This window comes from Prionailurus viverrinus, chromosome A2 (assembly GCF_022837055.1).
Source record: "Prionailurus viverrinus isolate Anna chromosome A2, UM_Priviv_1.0, whole genome shotgun sequence".
Lineage (NCBI taxonomy): Eukaryota > Metazoa > Chordata > Mammalia > Carnivora > Felidae > Prionailurus > Prionailurus viverrinus.
In genome coordinates, this window is record NC_062562.1 from 3,663,016 (window position 1) to 3,680,475 (window position 17,460).

Consider the following 17,460-nt stretch of genomic DNA (forward strand, 5'->3'; position numbering starts at 1 on the left):
GCCGAACGCTGGAGGCGCGGCATCAGCCTGTCGCGCTCGCTGCACCTGCCGAAAGTCCCTCCCACTACTTTGGGGCGCAGTTTCTCGAGTCACCATTAGGGGGAGGGGCGGCCAGAAACCCATTGGCGAAAAATAATAATAGCTAACATTGACTCACGGCGTTGCACAAACCCGAGGCCTTTTTACTCACCTCTCGCGTCGTCCTCGCCAAAACTCTATAAGGTAGGTGGGTGGGACTGACTTTCCCACTTCACAGATGAGGAAGCAGAGGTTAAACTGCTCTCCCCAGTCCACATGCCCACTACAGGGCAAAGCAGGGATTTAACTAGACCTGGGATTCTTATCCATCGCTCTATACTCTAAAAGTGATTAATTTCCCCTTAGCCGCTACTCTTCACCCTAGAGTTCCCAGGAGGTGGTGGTCTTATCATCATCGTCCTTTATCCAAAAATACAGCCATGAGGACCCATTTAGTCCTGCCCAGCCAGTGCTCAAATAGGTGCGTCCCAGACAAAGGAGCCTCTTCTTGAAGGTCCCCTCACAGATATTTTCTTCCTAGGTGGTCCTTGCAGGTGCCCTTCAACGTGGGGAATACAGATGTTTTCCCACAGAAATGCCCCCAACAGGTGTTCTCTCACGGAAACATCCCTAGCAGGTGGGCCTCAATACACAGAAGCCTTTGTCCCACCGCGCCCCCCCCCCCCTGCCCCGCGCGCCCTGCCATCTGCTTTAATATGACTTGTCTCATGCAGATGTTCTCAGGTCTTTTTCTCACTCGATCTCAATTCTATGCAGATACTCCCCATACAGCCTATACCCTTCATTTCACAGGTATGTTTCTCAACAGAAATCCACTCAAGAATGCATCATACAGTTCCCCTCCACCCGCCCCCCCCCCAGGCATGTTGCAGTTAAGTATACACCCATATGGGCACGTTTCCGTGTCACTGGGTCCTATAAGGTGTACTTAAACGCGGACGTGTCTCGTGCAGTTCTTTCCGATACATTTCTACGCAGGAATTGTTCATACAAACGTTGTTCATTTCATAGGGGAGCCACGCAGATGCGTTTCCAAAACAAACGTACCCTAACCCAGACGGCCGCGGTCAGGTGTTATAACGCAGGCGTGTTCTACACAGCCGTTTCCCACACAGGTATGCTTCCGTTCGTCTACACTCCAGAGATGTGGCTCAACGCACACGTCTCCCACAGGTGCGCCCGCAACATAGGTGGGAGCTCCCTCTTACCCTAGCTCGCTTCCGCCCCTACTTACTCCTTGCTGTTGTAGAATTGGGTTCCCGTTACAGGTGCGTCCCTGGCGCGGCCCCACCCCCGTTTGGCTCCGCCCTCCCATCTGGGCTCAGGTGCACGAGCCGGAAGTGCGCTCCTCTCCCAGGTGAGTGACTAAACTTTCCGGGTCACGTGAACGGGAGGAGCTGGAGGAGTCCGACCGAGCTACCGACCGACGCACCGAGGGTTCGAGCCAGGTACTCGGACCGGGCACCGGAGCAAGGTCGAAGACGCCTGGGCCAGGTAGGGAGGTAGGACGCTCGCCGTGGCCTGCCGCCCCTTCCCCCCACTTTCCTCTTCCCTTTCCCCGGCCCGGGAACGCGCCGCTCCGAGTTAATCTTTAATCTCTGACCTCTGGCGGCGGGGGCGGGGCAGGACTCCGGGGTGCCCTGGGCGGGTCACCCCTCCCCTGGGCCTGCGCCCGAGCCCAGCCCCCTCCCCCACCCCACCCCCGGCCTTTCTCTTTCTCCCGCCCCAGGTGCCGGGTCGCAGGTACCCCCGGCCCGAGATGCGGTAGAAGCCGCGCGCAGGAGACGCCCGGTTCCCGGTGCCACCGGCCCGTCGCCCGGCCCATGGCGAGCCCCGGCCTGGGGCTGCTTCTGGCGCTCGGCCTGCAGCTGCTGCCCGCCCGCTGGGGCCGGGCCTGGGGGCAAAGTAGGTACCGGCCCGGGGCGCGCACGGGGCGGGGCTTAGAAGCGCGGGTTACCTGGGACCCGGAGAGGTCAGGAACTGGGGAGCGGGCTTGGGATACCTTGAGAGGCGATCGCTGCTAGGGGTTTCCTTGGGGCGATCGCTGCTAGGGGTTTCCTTGGGCTGTCGCCATCGGTGTAGAATTCCTGAGGAAGGGGGAATTGTGATCTGGGGGACAGGAGCCTCTATACCTGAGTCTCAGTATGGCTGAGGTGTGTTGGGCAGACTGGGAGCCAGGAGGAGGCCTGCCTGGAGCTCTGATCCCGGGTTCACCGGGCTGGCCAGAGGTGTGGACTCAGCCATTCAGTCCTTCTATTTCAGTTTCGAGAGCCTGGGGGGAGGTGTGAGTCAGACACTCCAGGGAAACGCAGATCCACCCAGATCCTTGAGGGCCAGGGAGGGCCGGAGAGGTGGGGGGGAGGGCAGGGTCAGGCTCCAGACACCATCCATTATAGCAGACCCCAACTCAGCACAAACTGCAAACTGCTGTAGGCTGCTTCCTCGCTGCGGGGCTCTGCTGGGTTCGGGGCAACATCAATCCGGCGGGCCCTTGCAGGCAGGGCACCCACCGTCTCTACCAGAATGAAGACTCAGCAGAGTTCTAGCCGAGGGATGCCCGAGGGAGGTGCAGTTGTGCTAAGATGGGAAGGATAGATGAGGAATAATTTGTCCCTCCCCGCAGCGCTGGACCCCCCCGTAAATGACAACAGCACCATCACACCCTCGGACCCGGGCTCTGGCTCCCATGGGGCGCTGGTGAGTTACATGTGGGAGGAGGGCAGCGGGGTGTTATTCAGGAGTCCCACATGTAGCAGGTGGAGGGACCCGGAGGTGGCGGGTGCTTGGGAGGGGGGATCCCAAACGTGGCAGGTGGGAGCCTGGGAGCCCCAGATGGGACAGATGGGACGTGGGAATCCTGGGTGGAGGAACCACACCACCAGAAGTGACAGGCTTGGGGGGGGGGGTGGGCTTTGGGAGCCCCGGATGTTTCTCAGGTGAGGGTGGACAGGGTCCCCTGGCTCAGGTGAGCACATCTGTCCCCCCTCCTGCAGTCTCAGGAGGCCATCACCGCCATCATTGTGGTCTTCTCCCTCCTGGCCGCCTTGCTCCTGGCCGTGGGGCTGGTGCTGCTGGTTCGAAAACTTCGGGAGAAGCGGCAGACACAGGGCACCTACCGGCCCAGCAGCGAGGAGCAGGTGGGTGCCCGTGTGCCGCCGCCCCCCAACCTCAAGCTGCCGCCGGAGGAGCGGCTCATCTGAATGCCGGGGCCCCGTTGCCGCCTCCACCGCTGCCCAGGACTGCCCGGCGCTCGCTCACACACAGCAGCCGCCACCGAGAAAACAGCCTCTGATGGTTCAGGAGGACTTGGGGGGCCACGGGGCACCTGCCTGGTGGGCTCGGTGAAGCATGCCACCTTTGCTTGACTGCCTGCAACTGGGGGGTGCCGGGGCTGGGGGCCCGCCTCCCCGCTTGCTGCACTATCTTCGCTCGGCTCTCTGGCCCACTGCCACGCAGGCCCAACAAATCCCCTCTCCTTTCCTTCCAGTTCTCCCACGCAGCCGAGGCCCGGGCTCCCCAGGACTCCAAGGAGACAGTGCGGGGCTGCCTGCCCATCTAGGTCCCTTTTCCATCTCTCTCTGTCTCTCTCTGTCTCTCTCTGTCTCTCTCTCTGTCTCTGTCTCTCTCGCTGTGTGACCTTGGGGGAAGGCAGAGCCCTCTCTGGGCAACCAAACCTACCTAGTGCTTAAGAATAGAAGGGAGGAAGGTGCTTCAAAGACTCTGCCCCTGAGGGGAAGGGAGGGTGGTGCTGCTTACATTTTTTATATATATATATATACGTATATACATAAATCCCATAGTGAGATATAATAAAACCTTTTTTTTTTTTTTTTTAAGCCAGTGGGGCAGGAGTCAGGCTAGCTGGAGAGGACAAACTCAGGGCTCATAGGCTGTTGAGAGATGAATTGTAAGGGTGCAAGAATCCAGGGGGGGCTTCCTGGAAGGGAGGGGCTTCCTGCTGCACCTGGGAGCCAGCTGGAGGAGGAGGAGGGAGGTGGTGGATAGGGTACGTTTCTGAGCACAGAGAGGGCCCCCGGATAAACTCACCAGGAAAACCAGCTTTGGGCTCATGTGGCTTTATTGAAGGACCAGGGTCTCCTCTGGGACCCTGATTCTTAACCTTCAAAACACTTTTTAAGCTCAGCGACTCTGGGCCGGCTCCTAGCCTGGGACTCCTGCCAGTCACTGTCGGGTGCAGCAGGGGGTCTGAGGGCTCCTGGCCCCTTGGGGCACTGGAAATGGGCATGTTGTGCCAGCATGACCTCAGATGGCTGGGGCCTGGGGTTCTCTGGGGAACCAGGATCTGAGGAAGAATCAAGGGGCTCAAGGGGTTGGGATGTCCAGGTAATATCCAAGTTGGGCTTTGTGGGGACCAGAAGTTGGGGGCTTTCTGGAGGGTTGGACTGGGTGGGTGCTGTGGACAGCTGAGAGCAGGGGCTCTCCTGGGCTCTGGGGTCTTCAGCTGCCTTGCGGGGAGGGGAGAGATGTAGGAGGAGAACAGTGGACTCGGGGTCCCCTCGGCTGCTGGGGTCTGCAGAAGCTGGTGAGGGCAGCGATGGAAGGATGGTTTCTCGGCTGGCCTCCAAGGCTGGCTGGGAAATAGGGTCCTTTGAGGAGGTCGCGGCATCCGAAGACTGGAGGGTTTGCTGAGATGGCAGGTCGGCAGGCAGGGACAGGGGCTGGGGCTCTGGAAGTTTCTCATCTTCCGGTTGCCATCTTGGTCTTTCTGCTATGTCAGGCTGGGTGGGGGTAGGGAAACGGGCAAGTTGCTGGCCTTCAGATGCTGGAGAAGGCTGACGAGTCCGATGGACTTTTGGCAGGGGGGTTGGACGGGGGCTGGGGCTCTCACCAAGCTGAAGCAGCTGTCTGTGTCCTCTCTGTGACAGCAGTCCAAGCTCTGGCTGGGCCGCAGGCTCCCTGTCCTGCTGGCTCCCAGGCTCAGACTGTCCAGAATCTCGCCCAGCAAATCTAGTTCTTCTCCAGACCCCAGGAAGCTGCTGTCCAGAGCCTCCTCTGCCCATGGGTCCTGGGCCTCCTCAGGGCTCAGAGCAGGTGTCCTGGGTAAGGATGGGCAGCCCCAGATGTCTGCCCACGACCCCTAGTCCTAATGGGACTGCTCTGGAGGTTCTGGAGTTTAGGGACCTGGCCTCCCTGCCCCCTCCCCCTGCCTTTGAGTCTCACCCTTCCTCCCGGGACTCAGAAGGTCTCTCTTCTAGTCGCCGTCTCCTGCTGGGGCGAAGGGGCCGGTTCTGCGAAGGACAGATTTGGAGGGTGGGGCCTCAGGAACTACAGGTTTCTGGAGGAGGGTGTGTGGTAAGTGGGCACCGAACACTGGGGTAGGTGAGCATGTGAGCAAGAAGTCTGGGTGTAGACAGAATGGGAGAAAGACAAGGTGGCGTTAGTGTCGCAGGGTGCTGGGGGAGACGCACTTACCTTTCCAAAGTGCTGGGTGATAGGCAGGCGCTGTTGCAGGCGATCTGAGCGGCTGGTGAGGGACGGGGCTCTCAGGGAGCCCCCCCTTTGCCGGCTAGAGTCCCCATCCTAGGAAGAGGGTGGGTGAGCCGGGTGGGTGAGCCCTTCTCCACTGCCCCGGCCGTTGGCCACCGGCCTTACCTTGTACATCAGAAGGCTGTGCACACCCTTCAAGCCGCTCTTGGCCTACGGAGGAGCCACAAAGAGAATTAGACTCTGCAGTGCTTTGAACCTGGGCAGTCAAGAGCTCAGGTCTCCGTCCCCTAGGATCACTGTCCTGCCATCTGTTCACGTTTGTGCTACACGGACCACCTGAGAAGTCAACACAGACTCACCCCTTGCCTAATAGAAAAGAATTCCTAGAGGACATAACCACTGAATGAAACGGAGAGTGGCAAACACAGAACACTGTAAGTGGTGTCAGCATTCAAAAGACAAGCAACAGATAAGACCCAAGGGACAATTTTTGGTGTGGCAGAGGTTGGCCACAGGAAACTTTGGGGCTCGGGAGAAAAAGAAACACAAGGGCAGAGGCTGGGACCGTAGTGTCTGAGGACAAAAGATGTTCGCCAATGAATCTTGGTTGTCAGTTTTAAGTGGGGAAGAAATGATCCTGGCAGAAATGAGCAGGTAACTGGAAAATAAAAGCGCGAAGACTTATTTAACTGCCGGCTTGCTTCTGATAAAAAGACATGTTCGCACTTTACACGTGAGGTTAAAATGTCCTGTCCCCACGAGGGGTTGCCATGTGCTTTGTCCCCTGGTCTTCGTGACCCCCGGTCGGTGGCCTGTGTCGTGTAGCCTCACCGAGCGGTACATGTTTTTGACAGCTGGTTGAGTCTTGGCCTTGACCGAATGCAGGAGAGCACCGCCACCTTTCTGGGGAGACAGAATGGCAAGGGAGAGAGACTTGGGCCTCTGGGGTTACCCCAGACTCCACCTCGTCACCCCAGCTGTGTGAGGCTGGACGAGCCCCTCTCCCTAGCTGAGTCTCCATTTCCTCTGTCTATAAATGAGCACAACGGTGACCCTCCCTGGGGACTGTTACGGGGCTAAGTTAATCCCATAATAAACACTAAGAGTGAGGTGTTCTACCTTTAGGTTGTCTGCCCAGAGCTGGTAGGAGTAAAGAGCGCCTGCAGTGAGGAGAGGGGTGGTCACGGCTGGCTGGCGGGCTCGGGCGGGGGTGCTGGTGGGGCGGGGCTCCGGGCTAGACACAGGGCTCACCTGAGGAGGCCCCGTTGCAGGTGATCTCCTGCTCAAAGAGATCTGAGAAGCCCTCTCCTGTGTTCAGCTTCTCCAGTCGGCCTTCGATGAACTGGGGGTGGGGGAAGGGTCAGAAAAGGGCTGCCTCCGCCACTTTTGAATTGGAGGACCCAGGATTCTGCTGGCCCTGCATCCCTGGCCTCCGGGCCATCCCTGGCCCCTCCAAGGGACTCGCCTCCGGGACCCAGGAGTCTGGAGGCGCCTCAGGAAGCCAGGAAACCTCCCCCCACCCCGCACCAAGTCAGGACCAGTCTGGGACCAGACCCCGCCCCTCATAGGGATCCACAAGTGGGACTCTGACACTCCCGACGGGCCTCCTTCCAAGTCGACTCCACCTTCAGGGACCCGAGAACCCATCCCTACACTGATGGACCCTGGAGTCCAGCCCACCTCCTCTCGGGCAAGGGGAGGGCGCACTCAGGACACACCTCCTTCAGAGTCCCGCACTTACACCCACCCACCCCTGACCCTGGATGCTCCATCCTCAGGGACCCAGGAATTTAGTCCCACCCCAATCTCCCCAGGAACCTGGGACTAGATCTTATCCCTCGGGAGCCCAGGAGTCAGGGGCTCCCATCTCTAGCGACACAGTTCAGTCATGCCTCCCCCACCCGGGGACCCTGAGGGCGGGACCCCCCGCTGGACCGACTCTAGTCTCGCCCATGGAACCCAGGCATCCGCCCCTCGGGGTCCGGCTCGCTCCCAGGGACCCAGGGTTGTCCTCCCCAGCCCCTACTTAGCCCCGCCCCCGGCCCCAGCCCCGCCCTCAGGGTTCTGGCGCACCTGTTTGAACAGCTGCAGGTGCACAGCCCTCCGATGGAAGGCCTGCAGGGGCGCCCCCGGCTTCTGGGCCAAGAAGGCCTCTTCACTGAAGGTCACAGGCTGACCCTAGAAAAAAAAAAGACCCGTGACCTGATCTTCCCGTGGCTCTCCTGGACCGCAACTGTCTCCCTTATTGGCTCACATATCTATGTAGCAAGGTTGAGTGTCTACTGTGTGCCTGATCTTGCACAGGTCTCGTGGGCCGCAGGGAGGTGGGAGCCTTTGAGGAGGAGGAGGGAGGGACCTGACTCAGGTGCTCACCATGGGGGAGGACAGACAGTAGGGGGCGAGGGTGGGAGCCCCTTGAGAGAGAACTCGAGGGAGATGAAAGTCCTAATCCAGGCGAGCAATCATGGGGGCCAGAGCAGGGTGGAGACAGAGGAGGGGAGAAATGGGCAGATTTGGGATGTGTTGTAAAGGCAGAGCCAACAGGAACGTCAGATGCTCACACGATAGACCCCCCCCCCCATTTTTAGAATAGTTGTGAAAACGGGGGTGGGGAGGTTTGAGAGTCAGCAGATCCTGAAGTCCTGGCTTCAACACTTACCTGCTGTGGGACTTCTCCAAGCCTTGGTTTCCTCATAAGTAAAATGGGACCATAATGGTATCTAGCTTATCACACTGTTGTGAGCATTAAGTGAGATCATAGTAACAGAAAAACCTAGCATTTATTGAGCGCTCACGACGTGCTAGGCACTACCCAAACATTTTGCATATGCCCATGCACTGACTCACGTGACCCTTTCGTGAGGGTGCTAGTGGGATCCCATTTTACAGATGGGCAAACAGAGGCACAGAGTAAGCGCTCCATAAAGGCTAGGCATTTATTATTATTATTACTATTAATCCTTCAGGGACCCACGAGGCCTCTCCCTCGGCCTACCCGCTGCTCACCGGGCTGCAGACGAGCGCATCGCGGTATCCCCCGAAGAGCAGGGCCTGGGCTTTGAGGAAGAGACGGGACACCCCTTCCCCGGGCGCCAGGGCAACCTTCCTTAGCCGCAGCCTCAGCAGGGACACCTGGAGGACAAGGGGGCAGCTGTGAGCCGGCGGGTGTGGGGCCTCTCCTCCACCACGCGGGGGGGGGGGGGGGAGCAGAGAAGGGGGTAATACTGACCACGTCTGGGGGCAACGCTTGCACGTCGTCGAAGGGCGTCTCTAAGGTATTGGAGTCCACGTTCATCATCACGACTTCCTCCAGGGCTTTCTCCCGCACTCTCTGCATTGGGGAGTGAGCGTGGGGACGGCCGCTCAGGGCCCGAGGATCTCTGGCGGGGGCAGTTATTTGGGGGTCCAAAAGAGGGGAATCCCGCAGGCCGCTGCGGTCCAGGTCCGCTCTCACTCACCTCGGCGAGACTGGAGTGCACTCCGATGAGGTAGGGCATGGGCGCACTGCAGACGACCGAGGGGACAGGGTCATGCAGGCGCCGCCCAGGGGTCCCCAGGACCCCAGGCCTCTTCCCCAAGCCCGGCCCCAGCCCCTCACCAGCAGTAGTCCAGCAGATGCGGCGGCAGCGTGGGGATCAGCACGTGCTCCCAGCGCATGGGGTACAGGAGGGCGCAGGACGCGTGGACGCACGAAGTCAGCTGGGGACAGGTGGGGGGCCGTGCAGTCAGGGCCTGGACCCCCAGCTTCAAGGAACCTCTTCGGGACGGTGGCTCTCCCGGCTCCATCCCCCACGTCCCCAGTCTCCTGTCCCTCGCTCCCCCTCCTCGCCCCTTGCCCATCCCCTACTGCGTGAGAGGTGAAAACTCAAATCCCTTTAGGAATCCTGTGACGGCCAAGAATTCGGCAAATTACAGGGCTTGGAGCAGGTGGAGGCAGGACTCAGCGGGTCCCAGGCGCTCCCTTTAGGGGGCGGGGCTAATATACAACCCTCGGGGAGCTCTCTCCGCAGTGGTGGAACAGCCCACTAACTCCACCCACAAAGAGGCGGGGCTAGAATTCAGCTTCCTTAGGCCCGCCCCTAGGGGAGGAGCCGGCGTTCCTCCCCGCCCCCCTTCCCCCACCCGGGTCCTCCTCCTAGAGACCCAACTACAATTTAGAGCTCCCCCCACCTCCCTGACGGCACCCTCCAGAGGGGCGGAGCCAGCCTTGTTCTGGCCCATAGTGGGTGGGGTCTGGACCAAGCGCTCCCAAAGAGGGGGCGCTACAGCTCAGCCCACGCCGATTCCCCCCGCTAAGGGCGGAGCCAGGATTCCACTCCATCCTGAGGCTCAGAGGGGCAGAGCCAGGCCTTCGCCTCAGGTCTCGCCCGGAGGAATTAGACTGGGAATCCGTCCCGTGGTCACGGCCCCAGGGGCGAAGCCCCACCCCCGGCCCGGCTGGCCCCGCCTCACGGTGCTCAGCTTGCTGGCGGTGAGAAGGACCCTTCTCTCCGCCAGGAGCGCGGCGAACAGCCCCACGATGTTCTCGTCTGTCACCGCCACCACCAGCTCCGTTAGGTTCCTCTGAGGATCAGAGAGAAGCGCTGGTCGCGAGGGACCACAAGATGTGACAGCCCCCTCCGGGTTTCGGGACCTCTCCCCGCCCCCAGAACTCCCTCCCAGGCGTCCACTCACGTTCTCAGGAATGGATGGCAGGCGGCCAGAGTCGGGGGCTACGAAGCAGGAGAGCTGGTGGGGGGGGGGGGGATGAGCGGGGGCACCGATCAGTCAGGGGTTGGCCTTGCCTGAGGGCCCAGCCCAACGGGGTCCCCAGTTCTGCTCACCGGCCTGCTGTTCCCAGGGGCAGGGGGCGGGATGCTTTGTGCACTGGAGATTGTCACTCCGCTGCCCTGGGAGAGAGGTGTAGCTGCGTGGTCCTCGGGGCTGGGGTACAGCCTCCCCACCCACCTAAGGTCGGACGCCCAGGGATTGAGGGCTACTCACCAGCTCCACGGAGGCCTGGGTCCCAGGCAGGGGCTGCTGCAGCAGATTTAGAAGAAGCTCCTCAACCTCAGAGACCTGGGTGGGGGTGGAGTGTCTGAGCTGGGGGGGGGGGGGGGTTGAGGATTGACTGGGGCTAGGTGGTCTGGGAGGAGCTGAGGGGCTCAGGTCAGGCCTGGGAATTCTGAGCCTGGTGGAGGGCTTGGGAGGGTAGAGGCTGGGACTCCCACGGGAAGAAGAGGGAGGCTGGTCTCACTTGGTTCTGGGCCAGGAGGTCGCCCACTGTGTTCAGCAGCTTGTAAAACACCTCAAACCAAGGCAGATGGCTGTGGAGAGGGCGCGTACGTTCCACGAAGTGCCCTCAGGCCAAGGCCCTTCCCACCCGCACCCCCCCCCCCAGAGCCCCAAATCTCACACCTGAGGATGCACAGGCAACTGTGGGCACCAGCCCGTAGGTGGCAGAAACCAAATCTGCGGGTGCCGCTCAGGTCGGTGAGGGCAAAGGTGAAATGTTGTACAGCTGGGCTGGGGGGCTCCCTGGAGGTGGGAAGGGCTCTCAGAGACCCAAGGGTCCCAGGCCCCCGAACCACGCCCCCACCCCAGCACCAACAACACTCCTACTGCTGTGTCCACCAGTCTGGGGCTCTGGGTGTATAGATCCTTAGTTGTCAGGGTCCCTGAGTCCCTGGGTCCCTGGGTGTTTGTGGGGGTCCCTGAGAAGTCTGAGTCCTTGGGTTCCTGCAAGTAAGCTTCCTTCCATACCTTTCCACATCAAAAGGGAAGCAGAATTTAGGCACCATCTGCATAGCTTCCTGGGGATGGAGAGAGGGCACACTGCTTGGCCATTCGGGTTAGGCCCCACCCCTGGCCAAGACAATCTCTTCCCCTGGGGGGACTGGCCCTGGGCCCAGGGGAGCCAAGAACCAGCCAGCATACCTGGTCCCTGAAGTCTGGGGGAAACTGCCGCAGGATGGGGGGATCTGTGGGAGAGCGGGCTTCTAAGTTCAGGGCCCCAGACTTGCCCTCCACGTCCCCACCCCCACCTGATGCCCCCAACTCACCTTCTTGCAGGGAGGCAGGGCGGGCTGCTTCGAAGAACCAATCAAACACGGCAGGTGGACCCCCTCTGTGGGGCAGGAATGGGCTTTAGTGGGTCCAGGGGCTTCCTTCTGTGTCTGTGGTTGTGTCTGCAACTCTGTACCTGTGTGTGTGACCTCAATGGTTTGTGACAGTGAGTAGGTTGTGGGATGCTGTGCGAACAATAGTATTGATGGTGTGTGCGTGACGGAGAAGTGTGAAGCACCGAGTGTGACTTGTGTGCATGTGTGGACATGACGTGTGTGAGCCTGTGACTTGTGTTTATGTGCTGTGTGACTTGGGTGAGCACACAGGTGTGTGTGCGCATGACTTGGGTGAACATGCAGGGGTGTGTGTGTTTGTGATTCTCTCCTGTGTTTTCCTGGAAGGATGAGACTGACCAGTGTCGGTTTCCGGTCGATGAGTGTGTGTGACCAAGCCAGCGTGGGGACAAATAGCATCCACAACTTCTTGCGTGGCTGTGAGTGTGGCTGGGTAAATGTGTGAGCATCTCTGTGGTCTGGAGACCAAGAGACCCTGCCCGTGCGTCTCTGGCTGGGAGACTTCATGGTGGCCCAAGGGCTGACCCCAAATTTGTCATCAGAGGAAGGAGGGCAGCATGCCCTTGTGCCCCTGGGGGCCCCGCACTCTTTACTGCCTTCGCTTGCCCCCCCACCCCTCACCCCACAGAGGATGCTGGGTCGTGGGCTCAGGGACAGGGACAGGGAGACCAGAAGGGAGACAGCACAGGGATGGGGAGTGACTATAGACACACAGAGCCCCGGACACGGGAACCCCCCTAGCACTTCACTCTCATGCTGGCATGGTCCCACATGAGCACCCAGGCACATGGACCCCACACAGTCTTCCCTCACCCCCAACCCCCGCTCCCTGCTGACCCCCCGGAAGCCATGCTCCTCATCACTCTGATACACCAAGAGGTACCTGCTCAGAGTTGCAAACTTAGTCACCCGGAGCCGGAAGGAGAAAGAAAGAGAGGGAAGAGGGGCTGAGAGACATGCCCCAGTCCCAGCCACCTGCCCCTGTGGCTCACAACCCCTCCCGGGCCTGCCCCACCCCGGCTCCCCTTGGCCCCAGCCCGGGCCTGCTCTGGGAATCTTGGTCCAGAGAGTGGGGGAGGGTGTAGCTCTTACTCAGCTCTGGATCCCATGGTCCCTGCGGGGCCGCCGGTGGGGCCCTTGCCCTAGGGGTCCTGGGGGGCCTGTGCTTGCGTAGGGCTGGGCCCTGAGCCGGCTCAGCTTCCTGTGTGGCCGGGAGAGGAAGTTTAACGGGTGACGTCCCAGGAGGGAGGCCCCCGCCCCCACCCACTGTGAGAGACCCAGGCATCCTGTCTCCTAGCCCTCCCAGCGATGGGTGGGCATGGGTGGTGGGCTCGGAGGCTAGACCCCCAGCACTGTCCTGCCAGGCCAGGGCACCTCTGACCCCTGACATCATACCCAGGCCTCCCTCTGTCTGTGGCAGCCAAAGACTCACAATTTGCCTGAAATGCTTCCTCTTAGCTCAACTCTACTTTCCTTTGGTCTTTCTGCATCAGCCATTCCCTTTAGGACCACCAGAGGGAGCCAGGCTGGAGAGTGAACGCAGGGGAGCCAGGGAGGTGGAGAGACAGCACTCAGAACACAGGTAGAGGCAGGCCACACACACACACACACACACACACACACACACACACACACCTCTAAGGTCTCCAGCCAAGACACAAGTGGAGATGAGACTGAACAGAGAGCTTCATGCCCCCCTTTCTCTCCAGGGAGGCTGGACCACAACCAGGACTGCAGATGGATGGTGCAGATTACTTGGCATCCGTCTCTCTCTCGCACAGTCTTAGACATTGTTAGAGACTGAATGTTTGTGTCCACCCAAAATTTACATATTAAATCCTACCCCCGCCACCAGGGTGATGGTATTAGGAGGTGGGACCAATGGGAGACGATTGAGCCATGGGGGCAGAGCCCTCATGAGTGGGATCAATGACCTTATGAGACCCCAGAGAGCCCCCTCCCCCCTTCTGCCACGGGAGGACACGGTGAAGAGACAGCGGTCTCTATGAGCCAGGGAGTGGGTCCTCAACTGGACACGAAGTCTGCCGGTGCCTTGATGTTGGACTTCCAGTCCTGAAAATTGCAAGAAGCAAATGTGTATTGTTTATGAGCCACCCAGTTTATGGCATTCTGTTAGAGAAGCCCTAATGATCTAAGGCCTGGAGTCTGGGAGGAAGTTCAGCTGAGTGTTGACCTCTCTGTATTAATTATCTATTGCCGTGCAACAAGTCACCCTAAAGCGAATGGCATAAAAGAACACCCGTTTGTCGTCTGGCAGTTTCTGTGGGGGCCCGGACTCTGGGCACAGCTCAGCTGGGTCCTCTACTGCAGGATCTCTCAGCTGTAGCAACGTGTCCCCTGGGCTGTGGTCTCATCCGAAGGACCAGGCGGCAAACGGTCTGCGTGGAAGCTCACTTGGTGGCTGTTGGCAGGATTCAGTTCACTGTGGATTGTGGGACTGAGGGTCTCAGGTCCTCGCTGGCTGCTGGCTGGAGGCTGCCCTCGGTTCTTTGCCACACGGACCTTCCCAACACGCTGCTTCCTTCACCACAGCAAGCAGGCTGAGAAGACCACAGAACGTATCAAGGCAGAAGTCAGTCTTTTGTAACTTAGTCTTAGAAGTGACATCCCATCATCTTTGACATATCGAAGATGATACGTCAAGAAGCCATCACCAGGTCCAGCCCACCCTCAGTGGGAGGGGATCACACGGGGGCATGAATAGGTGAGAGGGGCCTCACTGGGGGCAGTCTGAGAAGGCACCTTCTCTATTCTCTGGGCCTTCTTCTTCCCACTCTAAAATGAGGAAATCACGGGGCGCCTGGGTGACTCAGTCAGTCAAGTGTCCAGCTTCAGCTCAGGTCACGATCTCACGGTTTGTGGGTTTGAGCCCTGTGTCTGGATCTATGCTGACAGCTCAGAGCCTGCAGCCGGCTTTGAATTCTGTGTCTCCCTCTCTCTCTGCCCCTCCCCTGCTCATGCTCTGTCTCTCTCAAAAATAAATGAACGTTAAAAAGATTTATTAAAATGGAGAAATCAGGACATGTACAGTGGAGTTGCTCATTCATTCAAAAGAATTACTTGAGGGTCTGTGTTGTATCAGGCTCTTCTGGGCATGTGGTGACCAAGGTAGACAAGATTCCTGTCTTCATGAAGTTTACATTCCAGTAGGCAAGGAAGAGGACAGACAAGAAACAAGATGAGATCATTGGAGTTAGCAATAGGCATGAGGAGTAAATGAAACAAGGTAGTTGATGGAGAGTGACTGGGTGCTAATTTTAGATTCGCCAGGGAAGGCCGCTCCGAGAAGTGACATTTGAACTGAAGCCTGCAGACCAAAATAGCAGAATAGCATGTGCAAAGGCCCTGAGGTTGAATCGAGCTTGATTTGATTGACCACAAAAAGAAGGTCACTGCAACTTAGTTGAGTGACAGAGAGGTCGTCAGCAGGGGGGCGGTGGAGAGCAAGGTGAGAGTTTGAGTTTCAGTCTGAGTGTGAGGAGAGTCGTGGCAAGGTTTTGAACAAGGGAGGGACAGGCTTCGCACGTGCTATTTGCATATAAAGGCTCCTCTCTGGCTGCTGTGGATGAAGAACACACTTTAAGGGGACAGGGGTGGCATCAGGGGGTCCAGGGAAGCCATTGGGAGGGGGGTCGTCTGGATGCGCAATAATGGAGGCTGAGACCAGGGTCCAGCCAAGTGGAGAGAAGGCGTCAAATTTGGGGTGTCTTTTGGAGACAGAGACAACCAGACTCAGCAAGAGATAGGAAGAGCGTGTTGGGCACAGGAAACGGGGAATCAAGGCTGATTCAGATCTGGGGTCTGAGCAACCGCACGGTGCCATTTGCCAGAGAAGGGGATGCTTTGGGAGTAGAACGGGGAGTTCTTTGGTGGCCACATTAGGTTTGAGAGGGTAAAGAGAGCCACGTTCACTGCCTGGTCGGTCCATTTTCTTTCTGCTCTACCAGCCAGCTCTGTGCTGTGCTTGCTGAAATGCGGGTTGCTGGGGACTGGCGTCCAGGCTGTGTTCCCCACACTTCTTCCTCGAGGCTGCAGGGGGACCCGGTTAGTCAGGGGTCTGGAACGCCAGTCCGGGCCAGGTGGCCTAGCACAGAGTCGGGTGGAGGTAGCTGATTGGCTCTCAGCAACTCTCCTTCTTTCTCTTCCTCCTGGTTTGCCTCCCTCGGTATTGCAGAAGCCAGAAAGTTAAAAAGCAAAAAGACACAAAAACACAAAACCCCACAACAAGCCAAAGCATTTCCTAGACTTCTTTGCCGCTCTGATTCTGGAAGCACATGAGGTTCTGCTAACCAGAAATGCTCACGAGAGATTTGCAAGGCAAAAGCGAAAGCAAAACTCTGTGCGATTGTACCTATTTCCAGCGTTGTGCGGCGTTGGGAGGTGTGCTTGGATTCCATAATTCTGGTGGCGGTGCCTTTCCCACCGAGCAGAGGAAGCAGTTCCCCGGTGGCTCAGCTCTGTGGTGTTCTGACCTGTCCCAGGGCTACTCAGAACGTGGCCTCAGAGGCAGGAGCCTCACCCAGCATCACCTAAGAGCTTGTTAGAAATGCAAGGTCTGGGGGCGCCTGAGTGGCTCAGTTAGACACTCTCGATTTCAGTTCTGGTCATGATCTCGTGGTTCATGAGTTCAAACCCCACAGTGGGCTCTGAGCTGACAGTGCGGAGCCTGCTTGGGGTTCTCTCTCTCTCTCTCTCTCTCTCTCTCTCTCCCACTCTCTCTGCCCCTCCCATGATCTCTCTCTCTCTCCTTGAAATAAGTAAACTAAACTTTAAAAATGTTTTTTTAAAAATGCAAGGGCTAAGGCACCTGGCTGGCTTAGTTGGTGGAGCATGCAACTCTTGGCTGTGGGTTTGAGCCCCATGTTGGGTGTAGAGATTATTTAAAAATAAAATCTTAAAAAATGTAAAGTCTTGGGCCCTACTCCCCAAAACCTATTAAACCAGGAAGTCTAGGGTGGGACCCAGGAAGCTGTGCTCTGGACAAGTTTTCCTGGTGATTCATTGATTTCTTTCTTTCTTTCTTTCTTTCTTTCTTTCTTTCTTTCTTTTCTTTTCTTTCTTTTTCTTCCTTCCTTCCTTCCTTCCTTCCTTTTTCTTTATCTTTTACTTTTCATTATTTTTTTAAAATTTATTTTGAGAGAGAGAGTGTGAAAGCAGGGAAGGGGCAGAGAGAGAGGGAGAGAGAGAATATCCCAAGAAGTCTCCATACCATCAGCACAGAGCCCGAAGTGAGGCTTGAATTCATGAACCGCGAGATTATGACCAGAGCTGAAATCAAGATTTGGACGCCTAACTGAGCCACCCAGGCGCCCCCCATTATATTTTTAATGTCAGCTTTACACCCAACTTCAGGCTTGAACTGACAAGCCTGAGGCCAAGGGTGGTATGCTGTCCCGACTGAGCCAGTCTGGCACCCCTTGCCGGTGATTCTTCGGCACACTGACGTTTAAGAAATACTGGCCTGTGGTCCGCTCTCTCAGTCCCTCTAACGATGCCGGAAGCCCCCAAATCCTTGTATTAAATCCCTTTCTGCTTAATACGCCTATGATGGTCCTTGTCCTGAGCTCTGGCTGACAAAGGGGAATCAGAGTTCTAGACTTAATGTGTCTAGAACCCCAACCTCACTGCTTGATGGCCATGGGACGTTGGGCAAGACTGTGTGCAGTCATGTGTGCAGCAAATCACAATTTCCAAAGATGGTCACAGAGATGTCTCCCATCCCACATGCCCTTCTGGAATCTTTCTTCTCTACCCTCAAGGGAGTGGAGTCTACATCCTACCCCCTTGAACCTGGGTGGGCCTTTGTGGACCCCATCCATCAGGAGTCCAGAGG

The 17,460-nt window shown here is 58.1% G+C and overlaps 2 protein-coding genes across 7 annotated transcripts; one reads left to right on the top strand and one right to left on the bottom strand.

Annotated features, from left to right (window-relative positions):
• Positions 1–87: 87 nt before the first annotated feature.
• On the top strand, positions 88–6,171 carry CRB3 (crumbs cell polarity complex component 3). 4 transcript variants are annotated; one of them, XM_047833527.1, is made up of 8 exons: positions 88–222; positions 560–655; positions 832–910; positions 1,051–1,541; positions 1,769–1,944; positions 2,663–2,736; positions 3,033–3,176; positions 3,527–6,171. In XM_047833527.1, exons 5-8 carry the CDS (start codon positions 1,863–1,865, stop codon positions 3,596–3,598), a joined length of 372 nt encoding a protein of 123 aa, XP_047689483.1. In that variant the 5' UTR covers positions 88–222; positions 560–655; positions 832–910; positions 1,051–1,541; positions 1,769–1,862; the 3' UTR covers positions 3,599–6,171. The 4 variants fall into 4 exon arrangements, with proteins under 4 accessions (XP_047689483.1, XP_047689456.1, XP_047689465.1 ...); XM_047833500.1 differs by having other exon boundaries at positions 1,051–1,533; XM_047833509.1 differs by lacking the exons at positions 560–655; positions 832–910 and having other exon boundaries at positions 95–222; positions 1,051–1,533.
• On the bottom strand, positions 4,100–13,057 carry DENND1C (DENN domain containing 1C). 3 transcript variants are annotated; one of them, XM_047833410.1, is made up of 24 exons: positions 13,039–13,057; positions 12,699–12,807; positions 11,529–11,593; positions 11,404–11,447; positions 11,230–11,279; positions 10,885–11,004; positions 10,724–10,793; positions 10,471–10,545; positions 10,311–10,376; positions 10,162–10,215; positions 9,940–10,050; positions 9,086–9,186; positions 8,946–8,991; positions 8,717–8,818; positions 8,494–8,619; positions 7,561–7,665; positions 6,739–6,829; positions 6,607–6,647; positions 6,319–6,390; positions 5,653–5,697; positions 5,473–5,580; positions 5,221–5,288; positions 4,889–5,096; positions 4,100–4,778 (listed from the first exon to the last, which is right to left on the bottom strand). In XM_047833410.1, exons 2-24 carry the CDS (start codon positions 12,713–12,715, stop codon positions 4,155–4,157), a joined length of 2,409 nt encoding a protein of 802 aa, XP_047689366.1. In that variant the 5' UTR covers positions 12,716–12,807; positions 13,039–13,057; the 3' UTR covers positions 4,100–4,154. The 3 variants fall into 3 exon arrangements, with proteins under 3 accessions (XP_047689366.1, XP_047689384.1, XP_047689376.1); XM_047833428.1 differs by lacking the exon at positions 13,039–13,057 and having other exon boundaries at positions 11,230–11,301; XM_047833420.1 differs by lacking the exon at positions 13,039–13,057 and having other exon boundaries at positions 11,230–11,301; positions 11,529–11,668.
• Between the last annotated feature and the right edge of the window lie 4,403 nt (positions 13,058–17,460).